General features: G+C 58.7%; 1 protein-coding gene across 1 annotated transcript in view; it reads left to right on the forward strand.

The window, feature by feature from the left end:
- Positions 1-7497: 7497 nt before the first annotated feature.
- LOC133264347 (retinal guanylyl cyclase 1-like) overlaps positions 7498-15603 on the forward strand; it is a 29962-nt gene continuing 21856 nt past the window's right edge. Inside the window, 10 exon segments of the mRNA XM_061444296.1 lie at positions 7498-7584; positions 8122-8546; positions 8757-9414; positions 9817-10882; positions 11217-11518; positions 12632-12986; positions 14022-14106; positions 14227-14323; positions 15018-15122; positions 15403-15486. Of these exon segments, the coding sequence (XP_061300280.1) occupies positions 7498-7584; positions 8122-8546; positions 8757-9414; positions 9817-10882; positions 11217-11518; positions 12632-12986; positions 14022-14106; positions 14227-14323; positions 15018-15122; positions 15403-15486 (3264 nt within the window).

The following is a 15603-nucleotide window of genomic DNA, read 5'->3' on the forward strand; positions in this document are numbered from 1 at the left end:
CTATGGGGGTCAATGGGGGTCCTATGGGGGTCAATGGGGTCCCTATGGGGTCCCTATGGGGGGTCAATGGGTCCCTATGGGGGTGAATGGGGTTCCTATGGGGGTCAATGGGGGTCCTATGGGGGGCCTATGGGGGTCAATGGGGTCCCTATGGGGGTCAATGGGGTCCCTATGGGGTCCCTATGGGGGTCAATGGGTCCCTATGGGGGTCAATGGGGTTCCTATGGGGACCCTATGGGGGCCCTATGGGGGTCAATGGGGTTCCTATGGGGGTCAATGGGGTTCCTATGGGGGCCTATGGGGGTTAATGGGTTCCTATGGGGGTCAATGGGGTCCCTATGGGGGTCAATGGGGTTCCTATGGGGGTCAATGGGGTTCCTATGGGGGGCCTATGGGGTTCAATGGGGTCCTATGGGGACCCTATGGAGGCCCTATGGGGGTCAATGGGGTTCCTATGGGGGTCAATGTGGTTCCTATGGGGGACCTATGGGGGTTAATGGGGTTCCTATGGGGGTCAATGGGGCTCCTATGGGGGTCAATGGGGTCCCTATGGGGGTCAATGGGGTTTCTATGGGGGTCAATGGGGTCCCTATGGGGGGGGCCTATGGGGTTCAATGGGTCCCTATGGGGTCCCTATGGGGGGCCTATGGGGGTCAATGGGGTTTCTATGGGGGTCAATGGGGTCCCTATGGGGGTCGATGGGGTCCCTATGGGGTCCCTATGGGGGTCAATGGGGTTCCTATGGGGGTCAATGGGGTCCCCATGGGGGTCAATGGGGTTCCTATGGGGGTCAATGGGTCCCTATGGGGGTGAATGGGGTTCCTATGGGGGTCAATTGGGTCCCTGTGGGGGTCAATGGGGTCCCTATGGGGGCCCTATGGGGGTGAATGGGGTCCCTATGGGGGTCAATGGGGTTCCTATGGGGGGCCTATGGGGGTCAATGGGGTTCCTATGGGGGTCAATGGGGTCCCCATGGGGGTCAATGGGGTTCCTATGGGGGTCAATGGGTCCCTATGGGGTCCCTATGGGGTCCCTGTGGGGGTGAATGAGGTTCCTATGGGGTCCCTATGGGGGTCCCTATAGGGGTGAATGGGGTCCCTATGAGCGTCAATGGGGTCCCTATGGGGGTGAATGGGGTCCCTATGGGGGTCAATGGGGTTCCTATGGGGGTCAATTGGGTCCCTATGGGGGTCAATGGAGTTCCTATGGGGGTCAATGGGCCCCTATGGGGTTGAATGGGGCTCCTATGGGGGTCAATGGGGTCTCTATGGGGGTCAATGGGTCCCTATGGGGTCAATGGGGTCTCTATGGGGGTCAGTGGGGTCCCTATGGGGTCCCTATGGGGGTCAATGGGGTTCCTATGGGGGTCAATGGGGTTCCTATGGGGTCCCTATGGGGTTGAATGGGGCTCCTATGGGGTTCCTATGGGGGTCAATTGGGGTTCCTATGGGGTCCCCTATGGGCTCCCTCTGAGGGGTCAATGGGTCACTATGGGGTCCCTATGGGGGTCCCTATAGGGGTGAATGGGGTCCCTATGAGCGTCAATGGGGTCCCTATGGGGGTCAATGGGTCCCTATGGGGTACCTATGGGGTCCCTATGGGGGTCAATGGGGTTCCTATGGGGGTCAATGGGGTCTCTATGGGGTCCCTATGGGGTCCCTATGGGGGTCAATGGGTCCCTATGGGGTCCCTATGGGGGTCAATGGGGTTCCTATGGGGGTCAATGGGGCTCCTATGGGGTCCCTATGGGGTTGAATGGGGCTCCTATGGGGGTCATTGGGGTTCCTATGGGGTCCCTATGAGGGTCAGTGGGTCCCTATGGGGTCCCTATGGGGGTCCCTATAGGGGTGAATGGGTCCCTATGAGCATCAATGGGGTCCCTATGGGGGTCAATGGGTCCCTATGGGGGTCAATGGGGCCCCTATGGGGTCCCTATGGGGTCCCTATGGGGGTCAATGGGGTTCCTATGGGGTCAATGGGTCCCTATGGGGGACAATGGGGTCCCTATGGTAGTCAATGGGTCCCTATGGGGTCCCTATGGGGGTCAATGGGGTTCCTATGGGGGTCAATGGGGTCCCTATGGGGTCCCTGTGGGGGTCAATGGGGTCCCTATGGGGGTCAATTGGGTCCCTATGGGGGTCAATGTGGTCCCTATGTTAGTCCATGGGTCCCTATGGGGTCCCTATGGGGGTCAATGGGTCCCTATGGGGGTCAATTCGGTCCCTATGGGGGTCAATGGGGTCCCTATGGGGTCAATGGGGTCTCTATGGGGGTCAATGGGGTCCCTATGGGGATCAATGGGTCCCTATGGGGGTGAATGGGGTTCCTATGGGGGTCAATTGGGTCCCTGTGGGGATCAATGGGGCTCCTATGGGGGTCAATGGGCCCCTATGGGGTCACTATGGGGGTCAATGGGGTCCCTATGGGGTCCCTATGGGGTTCCTACGGGGGTCAATGAGTCCCTATGGGGTCCCTATGGGGGTGAATGGGATCCCTATGGGGGTCAATGGGGTCCCTATGGGGGTCAATGGGTCCCTATGGGGGTCAATGGGGTCCCTATGGGGGTCAATGGGGGTCCCTATGGGGTCCCTATGGGGGTCAATTGGGTCCCTATGGGGGTCATTGTGGTCCCTATGTTAGTCCATGGGTCCCTATGGGGTCCCTATGGGGGTCAATGGGGTCCCTATGGGGTCCCTATGGGGGTCAATTGGGTCCCTATGGGGGTCAATGTGGTCCCTATGTTAGTCCATGGGTCCCTATGGGGTTCCTATGGGGGTCAATGGGGTCCCTATGGGGTCCCTATGGGGGTCAATGGGGTCCCTATGGGGGTCAATCGGGTCCCTATGGGGGTCAATGGGGTCCCTATGTTAGTCCATGGGTCCCTATGGGGTCCCTATGGGGGTCAATGGGTCCCTATGGGGGTCAATGGGTCCTTATAGGGGTCAATTGGGTCCCTATGGGGGTCAATGGGGTCCCTATGGGGTCAATGGGGTCTCTATGGGGGTCAATGGGGTCCCTATGGGGATCAATGGGTCCCTATGGGGTCCCTATGGGGGTGAATGGGGTTCCTATGGGGGTCAATTGGGTCCCTGTGGGGGTCAATGGGGTTCCTATGGGGGTCAATGGGCCCCTATGGGGTCACTATGGGGGTCAATGCGGTCCCTATGGGGGTCAATGGGGTTCCTACGGGGGTCAATGAGTCCCTATGGGGTCCCTATGGGGGTGAATGGGATCCCTATGGGGGTGAATGGGGTCCCTATGGGGGTCAATGGGTCCCTATGGGGTCCCTATGGGCGTCAATGGGGTCCCTACGGGGGTCAATGGGGTTCCTATGGGGGTCAATGGGTCCCTATGGGGGTCAATGGGGTCCCTATGGGGGTCAATGGGGGTCTCTATGGGGTCCCTATGGGGGTCAATGGGTCCTTATAGGGGTCAATGGGGTCCCTATGGGGGTCAATGGGTCCCTATGGGGGTCAATGGGGGTCTCTATGGGGTCCCTATGGGGGTCAAGGGGTCCTTATAGCGGTCAATGGGGTCCCTATGGGGGTCAATGGGGTCCCTATGGGGGTCAATGGGGGTCTCTATGGGGTCCCTATGGGGGTCAATGGGGTCCTTTTGGGGTCCCTATGGGGGTGAATGGGTCTCTATGGGGTCCCTATGGGGGTGAATGGGGTCCCTATGGGGATCAATGGGTCTCTATGGGATCCCTATGGGGGTGAATGGGGTCCTATGGGGTCACTATGGGGTCCCTATGGGGGTGAATGGGCCCCTTTGGGGGGGTATGGGGTCCCTATGGGGTCCCTATGGGGGTGAATGGGGCCCCTATGGGATGATGGGGGCTCCTATGGGGGTATTGAGGCCTCCTATGGGGGTATTGGGGTCCGCTATGGGGTTAATGGGGTTCTCTATGGGGTTATTGGGGTCCCTATGGGGTTATTGGGGTCCCTATGGGGTATTGGGGTCCCTATGGGGTTATTGGGGTCCCTATGGGGTATTGGGGTCCCTATGGGGTTATTGGGGTCCCTATGGGGTATTGGGGTCCCTATGGGGTTATTGGGGTCCCTATGCGGTATTGGGGTCCCTATGGGGTGCATTGGGGTCCCTATGGGGTTATTGGGGTCCCTATGGGGTATTGGGGTCCCTATGGGGTGCATTGGGGTCCCCATACATGCAATGGGTATCAATGGGTGCCAGAGGGGGCAATGGGTGCCAACGGGTGCCAAAGGGAGCCAATGGGTGTCAATGGGTGTCAATAGGGTGCCAATGGGTGCCAGTGGGTGTTAATGGTGTCAATGGGTGCCCATGGGTGCCAATGGGTGCCTATGGGTGCCAATGGGTGTCAATGGGTGCCAACGGGTGCCAATGGGTGCCAATAGGGTGCAATGGGCGCCAATGGGTGCCAATGGGGGTCAATGGGGGTCAATGGGTATCAATGGGTGCCAATGGGTGTCAATGGGTGTCAGTGGGTGCCAATGGGTGTCATTGGGTGTCAATGGGTGCCAACGGCTGCCAATAGGGTGCAATGGGTGCCAATGGGTGCCAATGGGTGTCAGTAGAGTGCCAATGGGTGTCAATGGGTGCCCATGGGTGCCAATGGGTGCCAATGGGTGTCAATGGGGTCAATGGGTATCAGTGGGTGCCCATAGGTGTCAATGGGTGCCAATGGGTATCAATGGGTGCCAATGGGTGCCAAAGGTGTCAGTGGGGTCAATGGGTATCAATGGGTGCCAATGGGTGCCAATAGGTGCCAATAGATGTCAATGGGTGCCAATGGGTATCAATGGGTGCCAACGGGTATCAATGGGTGCCAATGGGTGCCAATGGGGTGCAATGGGAAGCAATGGGGGGGAGGGGATTGTCACTCTCTGTCCCCTCCCCCCCATCTCCTCACGTGGTATCGCCCGGGGGGGGAGGGGTGGGGATAATCCGGGTTTTACTCCCCCCCCCCCCATGGGATTAATGGGGCCGCGGGGGATGATGGGAGTGGGGGGGGAGGGGGGGGGTGACCTCATCTGTGTGGGTCAGGGAGAGCTCCGGGACCCCCATAACCCCCCATAGGCCCACATAGACCCCATAACCCCCCCCATAGCCCCACATAGACCCACATAGACCCACATAGACCCACATAGACCCCCATAGCTCCACATAGACCCCACATAGCCCCACATAGACCCACATAGACCCACATAGACCCCCATAGCTCCACATAGACCCACATAGCCCCACATAGACCCACATAGACCCACATAGCCCCACATAGACCCCCATAACCCCCCCATAGGCCCACATAGACCCCATAACCCCCCCCATAGCCCCACATAGACCCACATAGACCCACATAGACCCCCATAGCTCCACATAGACCCACATAGCCCCACATAGACCCACATAGACCCACATAGCCCCACATAGACCCCCATAACCCCCCATAGGCCCACATAGACCCCATAACCCCCCCCATAGCCCCACATAGACCCACATAGACCCACATAGACCCACATAGACCCCCATAGCTCCACATAGACCCACATAGACCCCCATAGCCCCACATAGACCCACATAGACCCACATAGCCCCACATAGACCCCCATAACCCCCCATAGGCCCACATAGACCCCATAACCCCCCATAGCCCCACATAGACCCCATAACCCCCCATAGCCCCACATAGACCCCATAACCCCCCATAGCCCCACATAGACCCCATAACCCCCCATAGCCCCACATAGACCCATATAGCTCCCCATAGCCCCCATAACCCCCCCACAACCCCCCATAGGCCCCTATAGACCCCCATAACCCCCCATAGCCCCCCATAGCCCCCCATAACCCCCCCATAACCCCCCATAGCCCCACATAGACCCCCATAGCCCCCCATAGCCCCCCATAATCCCCCCACAACCCCCCATAGGCCCCTATAGACCCCCATAACCCCACATAGCCTCACATCGACCCCATAACCCCCCCCATAGCCCCACATAGACCCCATAACCCCCCATAGCCTCCTATAGATCCCCATAACCCCCCCATAGCCCCCTATAGCCCCCTATAGACCCCCATAACCCCCCCATAGCCCCACATAGACCCCATAACGCCCCCATAGGCCCCTATAGACCCCCATAACCCTCCCCATAACCCCCCATAGGCCCCTATAGACCCCCATAACCCCCCCATAACCCCCCATAGGCCCCTATAGACCCCCATAACCCTCCCCATAACCCCCCATAGGCCCCTATAGACCCCCATAACCCCCCCAACCCCCCATAGGCCCCCATAGACCCCATAACCCCCCATAGGCCCCTATAGACTCCCATAACCCCCCCATAACCCCCCATAGGCCCCCATAGACCCCCATAACCCCCCCATAACCCCCTATAGACCCCCATAACCCCCCCCATAACCCCCCATAGCCCCCTATAGACCCCCATAACCCCCCCCCATAACCCCCATAGGCCCCCATAGCCCCCCATAACACCCCCCTTACCCCCCTATGGGCCGCTATACCCCCCCCATAACCCCATAATGGACCCCCCTAACCCCCTATAGACCCCCATAGTCCCCCATTACCCCCTTATAGACCCCCATAACCCCCATAGCCCCTCCATACCACCCCATAGCCACCCATTACCCCCGTATGGGCCCCCATAACCACCCCCATAACCCCCCATAGCCCCCCCATTATCCCCCTATGGGCCCCATAGCCCTCCATTACTCTCCTATGGGTGCCCATAACCACCCCCATAACCCCCCCATTGCCTCCCCATAGCCCCCCATTGCCCCTCTATGGGCCCCTATAACCCCCCTTAGGCCTCCCCTATGCCCCCCATTATCCCCCTATGGACCCCCATAGCCCCTCATTATTCCCCTATGGGCCCCCATAACCCCTGATTACCTCCCCATAGCCCCCCATTACCCCCCTATAGCCCCCCCATAGCCCCTCAATGGACCCCCATAACCCCCCTATAACCCCCATAGCCCCCCCATAGGCCCCCATTACCCCCCTATAGCCCCCCCCATAGCCCCTCAATGGACCCCCATAACCCCCCTATAACCCCCATAGCCCCCCCATAGGCCCCCATTACCCCCCTATAGCCCCCCCCATAGCCCCTCAATGGACCCCCATAACCCCCCTATAACCCCCATAGCCCCCCCATAGGCCCCCATTACCCCCCTATAGCCCCCCCCATAGCCCCTCAATGGACCCCCATAACCCCCCTATAACCCCCATAGCCCCCCCATAGGCCCCCATTACCCCCCATGGACCCCCATAGCGCCCCATTACCCCCCCTATGGGTCCCTATAACCCCCCTTAGGCCACCCCCATACCCCCTCAATGGCCCCCCCCCCCATCATCACCCCCTTTCTACCCCCCCCACAGGTGGTATCGCCCCCCCCGGCCATGGTGACCTCGCTGGACCCATGGGGACCCCCCCGAGCCCCCCCTGCGCGGCCCCCCCGGGCCTGAAGAGCCCCCAGAGCATGGGGGGAGGCAGGGCCATGGCCCCTGCAGGCACCGATGGGGACACCAATGGGGGCATCAATGGGGCCGTCAATGGGGCTGTCAATGGGGCCGTCAATGGGGCTGTCAATAGGGACTTCAATGGGGCGGTCAATGGGGTCGTCAATGGGGACGTCAATGGGGGCATCAATAGGGACATCAATGGGGACGTCAATGGGGGCATCAATAGGGACATCAATGGGGACGTCAATGGGGACTTCAATGGGGGCATCAATAGGGACGTCAATGGGGCCGTCAATGGGGGCACCAATGGAGGCTTCGATAGGGAAGTCAATGGGGGCTTCAATGGGGATGTCAATGGGGGCATCAATGGGGCCATCAATGGGAGCATCAATGGGGACGTCAGTGGGGCCGGCAGTGGGGACGTCAGTAGGGATGTCAATGGGGATGTCAATGGGGCCGTCAACGGGGGCGTCAATGGGGGCTTCAATGGGGTCATCAATGGGGACGTCAATGGGGATGTCAATGGGGACGTCAATGGGGCCGTCAATAGGGCCATCAATGGGGCCGTCAATGGGGCCATCGACGGCATCACCAATTGGGGCATCAATGGGGGCAACATCACCAATGGGGGCATCATCGCCAATGGGGACCTCTCCAAGGAAGACCTTGTCCATGGTGGCATCTCCAATGGGAACGTCAATGGGGACATCTTCAATGGGGACATCAATGGGGACAACATCTTCAATGGGGACATCAATGGGTGCGTCATCTCCAATGATGGCGTCTCCAATGGGGACATCATCAATGGGGACATCTTCAATGGGGACATCGATGGTGGCATCTCCAATGGGGACATCTTCAATGGGGACATCGATGGTGGCATCTCCAATGGCGGCATCTCCAATGGTGGCATCTCCAATGGAGACATCTTCAATGGGGACATCTTCAATGGGGACATCGTTGGAGGCATCTCCAATGGGGACATCTCCAATGGGAACATCAATGGGGACATCTTCAATGGGGACATCGTTGGAGGCATCTCCAATGGTGGCCTCTCCAACAGGGACATCGCCAATGGTGGCATCTCTCTGAAGAGCTCTACCTCCCCTAGTGGTGGCACCTCCAACACTCACAGTGCCACCCATGCCAATGGCGTCTCCAATGGCGGCGTCTCCACCAGGGACATCTCCAACGATGACACCTCCAATGGTGGCATCTCCTACAATGGCTTCTCCAATGGCAACACCTCCAAGGGCATCGTCTCCAATGGGGGTTGCATCTCCAATGGCGCCACCTCCAATGGTGGCATCTGCAATGGGAGCACCAATGGGGGCATCCCCAATGGCTGCATCTCCAATGACATCACCCCCAACAACAGCATCTCCAATGGGAGCATCAATGGGGACATCTTCAATGGTTGCATCTCCAATGGGAGCATCAATGGGGACATCTTCAATGGTTGCATCTCCAACGATGGCATCGCCAATGGGAGCATCAATGGGGACATCTTCAATGGTTGCATCTCCAATGATGGCATCGCCAATGGAAGCGTCAATGGGGACATCTCCAATGATGGCATCTCCAATGGGAACATCACTGGGGGTGTCTCCAACGGCATCATCGCCTACAACAGCATCTCCAATGGTGGCATCTCCAATGGGAGCATCAATGGGGGCATCTCCAATGGTTGCCCCTCCAACAACGACGTCGCCAATGGTGGCAGCAATGGGGACATCTCCAACGGTTGCATCTCCAACGACGGCATCTCCAGTGGGAGCATCAATGGAGGCATCTCCAACGATGGCATCTCCAATGGTTGCATCTCCAGTGGTGGCATCTCCAATGGTGGCATCTCCAATAGGAGCCTCAATGGGGACATCTCCAATGGTTGCATCTCCAACGATGGCATCTCCAATGGTTGCATCTCCAATGGTGGCACCCCCAATGGTGTCATCTCCAATGGGAGCCTCAATGGGGGCATCCCCAATGGTGGCATCTGCAATGGTGGCATCTCCAATGGGAGCATCAACGGGGGCATCAATGGGGACATCTCCAATAGTTGCATCTCCAACGATGGCATCTCCAATGGGAAGATCAATGGGGACATCAATGGTTGCATCTCCAGCGATGGCATCTCCAATGGTGGCACCCCCAATGGTGTCATCTCCAATGGGAGCCTCAACGGGGGCATCAATGGGGACATCTCCAATGGTGGCATCTGCAATGGTGGCATCTCCAATGGGAGCATCAACGGGGACATCAATGGGGACATCTCCAACGGTTGCACCTCCAACGATGGCATCTCCAATGGGGGCATCTCCAATGGGAAGATCAATGGGGGCATCAATGGGGACATCTCCAACGATGGCATCTCCAATGGTGGCATCTCCAATGGGAGGATCAACGGGGGCATCAATGGGGACATCTCCAATGGTTGCATCTCCAACGATGGCATCTCCAATGGGAAGATCAATGGGGACATCAATGGGGACATCTCCAATGGTTGCATCTCCAACGATGGCATCTCCAATGGGAAGATCAATGGGGACATCAATGGGGACATCTCCAATGGTTGCATCTCCAACGATGGCATCTCCAATGGGAAGATCAATGGGGACATCAATGGGGACATCATCTCCAACGATGGCATCTCCAACGGGAGCCTCAATGGGGTCACCCATGGGGACACCTCCACCGGCTGCCCCTCCACCGCCGCCCCCCTCTCCCCCCTCTTCCTCCTCCACCTCTCCCACCACCCCCGGTGGCCCTTCCCCCACCCTTTCCCCTTCCTCTTCCTCTTCCTCCTCCTCCTCCTCCTCCTCCCTTCCCCCCCCACCCACGCCGCCACCTTCAAGGTGGGGGTCATGGGGCCCTGGTCCTGCGACCCCATCCTGGCCCGGGCCCACCCGGAGCTGGCCTCTCGCTTGGCCACCTCCCGCCTCAACGGGGACCCCAACTACAACCAAGCCTATTGGTGGGACGCCGTGGTCCTCTCGGAAGCTTGCTCCACCCCCCAAGCCACCATGGGGCTCCTCAACGTCGAGCGCTACGCCTCCTCCTTGGTGGGCCCCATCAACCCGGGCACTTGTGGGGCAGCCGCCCTCCTTATGGCCGCTTGGAACAAGCCCTTGGTGGCCTGGAGCTGCTTAGGGGGCGCGGGTGACGGGGAGGGGTTGGAGACGTTGGTGCCCCCCATGCCGGGGGCGGTGGAGGTGCTGCACGCGGTGCTGAGCTTCTTCCGCTGGGCCCACGTGGCCGTGGTGGCCGCCCCACAGGACCCATGGAGGGAAGTGGGGCAAGGGGTGGCCCAAGGGCTGAGGGCCAAGGGCTTGCCCGTGAGCGTGGTGGCCGTGGCCGGGGCCGAGGAAGAGGAGGCGAAGGAGGCGTTGAGGAAGGTGAAGAGGGCGGATGGAGTGAGAGGTGAGGGGCAGGGGGATGTGGGGGGGGTGGGGGTGATGGGGGGGATGGGGGGTGGAGGATGGGGATGGGGGGGATGAAGGTGAAGAAGGGTGGAGGATGGGGATGGAGGATGATGGTGATGATGATGATGGATAATGGATGATGATGATGATGGATGGATGACGATGATGACGATGGATGGATGATGATGGATGATGACAATGATGGTTGATGATGATGGATGGATGATGACGATGGATGACGATGATGATGGATGATGATGGATGGATGATTGATGACGATGGATGGATGATTGATGACGACGACGACGACGATGACGGCGCTGTCCCCGCAGTGGTGCTGATGTGCATGCACTCGGTGCTGCTGGGCGGCGAGGAGCAGAAAGTCCTCCTGGAGACGGCCGAGGACATGGGCATGGCCGACGGCTCCTTCGTCTTCATCCCCTACGACACCCTCACCTTCCCCCTGCCCTACCAGAGCCTCGCCTACCCCGGCTTGGCCAACAGCACCCGCCTGCGCCGCGCCCACGACGCCGTCCTCACCATCACCATGGACTCGCCCCACGGCTCCTTCCACCAAGCCCTGCTCCGGGCCCAGGAGGCCAATGAGGTCCCTGCTTACATCGATCCCATGCAGGTGTGGGGCAGGGTTATGGGGGGGGGGGGAGCTATGGGGGGAGGGACATGTCTATGGGGTGGAGGGCAGGGATATGGTGTGGAGGGCATGTCTATGGGGTGGAGGGCAGGGCTATGGGGTGAGGGGCAGGGCTATGGGGTGTAGGGGAGGTCTATGGGGTGAGGGACACCTCTGTGGGGTATCATCTCTATGGGGTGAAGGACGTCTCTATTGGGTGAGGGAAGGTCGATGGGGTGTGGAGCACGTCTATGGGGTGTAGGGGAGGTCTATGGGGTGAGGGACAGGTCTATGGGGAGAAGGACACATCTAGGGGGTGGGAATGGGATCTACAGAGATGGGTGATGGATTGGTTGTAGGATGGGGCAGTTAGAGGAGAACTTGGCCAATGGGACTCAAATGGAGATGACCATGGCCAATGGCATTGAATGGTGATGACCATGGCCAACATCATTGGGTAGAGATGACCATGGCCAACACCATTGGGTAGAGATAACTATGGCCAACATCCTTGAGTAGAGATGACCATGGCCAATAGCACTGGATGTTGATGACCATGGCCAACATCATTGAGTAGAGATGACCATGGCCAATAGCATTGGATGTTGATGACCATGGCCAACATCATTGAGTAGAGATGACCATGGCCAATAGCATTGGATGTTGATGACCATGGCCAACATCATTGAGTAGAGATGACCATGGCCAACATCATTGAGTAGAGATAACCATGGCCAACACCATTGGGTAGAGATAACTATGGCCAACATCCTTGAGTAGAGATGACCATGGCCAATGGCATTGGATGTTGATGACCATGGCCAACATCATTGAGTAGAGATGACCATGGCCAATGGCATTGGATGTTGATGACCATGGCCAACGTCATTGAGTAGAGATGACCATGGCCAACATCATTGAGTAGAGATAACCATGGCCAACGTCATTGGGTAGAGATAACCATGGCCAACATCATTGAGTAGAGATGACCATGACCACCACCCTTGACCCACAGCAACCCCAACCGACCCCATTCCCATACCCTCCACCTCCTGCCGCTCCCTCACCCCATTGACACACACCCCCCTTCCCCTTCCCTTGTCCCCCCCCCCATAGGTCCACCCTCTCTTCGCCACCATCTACAACTCCATCTTCGTGCTGGCGGCGGCGGTGGAGGCCGCGCGCCGCGCGGGCCGTTGGGTGATGGGCACCAGCGTGGCCCAGAGCTTCCACGACCTCCACGTCGATGGCTTCTGCCAAAGCTTCTCCATTGACCAGGATGGGGCCGTCAGGGTCCCCTACGTGGTGCTGGACACCGACGGTCAAGGGGACCGGTTGTGGCCGGTCTATGGGCTGGAGCCGGGGACGCGAGGCCTGAGCCAACGGGAACGGGCCCCACATTGGCCGCGCAGCTCCAGCCCCGGCACCGACGCCGGGTGTTGGTTCGAGACGGGCTCCATCTGTAATGGGGGTGAGGGGGGGTGTGGGTCTGGTAGAGTCATCATGCATCCATTATGTATCATCCATCCATCATCCATCATCATCAGGCATCATCCATCCATCTACATCATCATCATCCATCCATCCTCATCATTATCATCTCCATCCATCATCATCCATCATCCATCCATCCATCAATATACATCATCATCATCCATCCACCTCCATCCATCCATCCATCATCATTATCATCATCCATCCACCTCTATCCATCATCCATCCATCATCATCATCATCACCATCACCATCCATCCACCTCCATCCATCCATCATCATCATTATCACCATCACCATCCATCCACCTCCATCCATCATCATCATCATCATCCATCCACCTCCATCCATCCATCCATCCATCATCATCATCATCATCCATCCACCTCCATCCATCATCCATCCATCATCATCATCATCATCATCATCATCCATCCACCTCCATCCATCCATCATCATCATCATCATCCATCCACCTCCATCCATCATCCATCCATCCATCATCATCATCATCCATCCACCTCCATCCATCCATCATCATCATCATCATCCATCCACCTCCATCCACCATCATCCATCACACCCCACCATAGGTGGACCATAGGTGGCCATGGCTTATCATAGGTAGCCATGGTGGGCACCCATGACCATAGCGCTCACAGGTGACCATGGCTGCCCATAGGTGGCCAGGGTTGACCATAGGTGGCCAAGGGTGACCATGGTTAGAGGTGGCCATAGGTGACCATAGGTGGCCACAGGTGACCATAGGTAGCCATAGGTGGACCATAGGTGGCCATGGCTTATCATAGGTGGCCATAGGTAGCCATAGGTGGACCATAGGTGGCCATGACTTATCATAGGTGACCATAGGTAGCCATAGGTGGCCATAGGTAGCCATAGGTGGACCATAGGTGGCCATGGCTTATCATAGGTGGCCATAGGTAGCCATAGGTGACCATCGGTGCCCATGGGTGCCCTTGATGAAGGCCCTCACCCCCTTTCTCTCCCATAGGGCTGGACGCCACCGTTGTCCTCCTCATGTTGATCCTCATCTGCGCCCTGGCCGCGGCCGGCGCTGCCCTCGCCTGCTTCATCAGGTGGGTGCCACCACCCCAATGGGTGCTATGGGGCTCCAATGGGTGCTACGGGGCTCCAATGGGTGCTATGGGGCTCCCTATGGAGGCATCTCAGCAGCTTCCGTGTCCCATCCAATGCAGGCGCCGCATCCAACAGGCCCAGCTCATGAAGGGCCCCAACAAGATCATCCTCACCATGGACGACCTGACCTTCATCAACACCCACAGCTGCAAGCAGGTGCCATAGGGGGACCCATAGGGGGCCCCAATGGGGCTGTGGTGCTCAATGGGGGGGCTGGGAAGGAGACCCTGATGCTTGAGCTCGGGAGGAGAGCCATGGGTTTCATGGGACCCTGTGGGTGATGTGCTCTGATGGGTGACGTGTCCCCATGTCTCGTATCCCCATATCCCATACCCCATATCCCATACTCCATGCCCCATTTCCCATACCCCACACCCCATATCCCATACCCCACACCCCATATCCCATATTCCATATCCCATACCCCATACCCCATATCCCGTACCCCATACCCCATATTCCATACCCCATATCCCATACCCCACACCCCACACCCCATATCCCATACCCCATATCCCATACCCCATGTCCCATACCCCACACCCCACACCCCATATCCCATATCCCGTACCCCATACCCCATATCCCATACCCCATACACCCCATATCCCACACCCCATACCCCACACCCCACACCCCATATCCCATACCCCATACACCCCATATCCCATACCCCATACACCCCATATCCCATACCCCATATCCCACACCCCACACCCCACACCCCATATCCCACACCCCATGCACCCCATACCCCACACCCCATATCCCATACCCCACACCCCATGCCCCATATTGCATACCCCATACACCCCATACCCCCCTCCCCACACCCCCCATCGCCATGCAGGTCGATGGCAGCAGGACCAGCCTCGCCGGCCCCAGCAGCGGTGACAACAAGAGCACCAAGAGCGCCGCCGCCACCCCGGACACCACCAACGTGGCCATCGCCGAGGTGAGAACTCCCCCTTGTCCCCTTCCCCTTGGGTCACCCCCCCCCCTTCTTGCTCCCCATTGTCCCCTTTGCCCGCCCCATCACCCCCACCCCACCTCCCCATTGCCACCACCGGGGGCGACAAGGCAAGGCCACCTCCATAGGGCTCCATGAGGAAGGAAGGGGACGCCGGCACCTCGACCCCCCTTTGGAGCAGCTTCATCCCGCTTGAGGGCTGGGGGCCGTTGGTGGCCATAGGTGGGCACGTTGGGCCGTGGGTCACGATTGCCCTTTCCCGCAGGGAGATGAGCCTCTGAGGGCCCACAACCACCTCCCCTTGCTCCTCCTTTTGTTTAACCAGCAGGGCCTTGTCGCCTCCGTGCAGGTAAGAGGCACCGGTGACCCCCCCCCCCCCCCACAACGTGGTCCTCCTGCTCCATCCCAGACCCTGGATCCACCACCCAGTGTCCTCCCCTGGGCATGAGTGGGGAGAGAAGGAAGG

Source organism: Pezoporus flaviventris, unplaced genomic scaffold (assembly GCF_033815535.1).
Source record: "Pezoporus flaviventris isolate CSIRO_AGI_PZ_B2104156 unplaced genomic scaffold, CSIRO_AGI_Pfla_v1 ptg000789l, whole genome shotgun sequence".
NCBI lineage: Eukaryota > Metazoa > Chordata > Aves > Psittaciformes > Psittacidae > Pezoporus > Pezoporus flaviventris.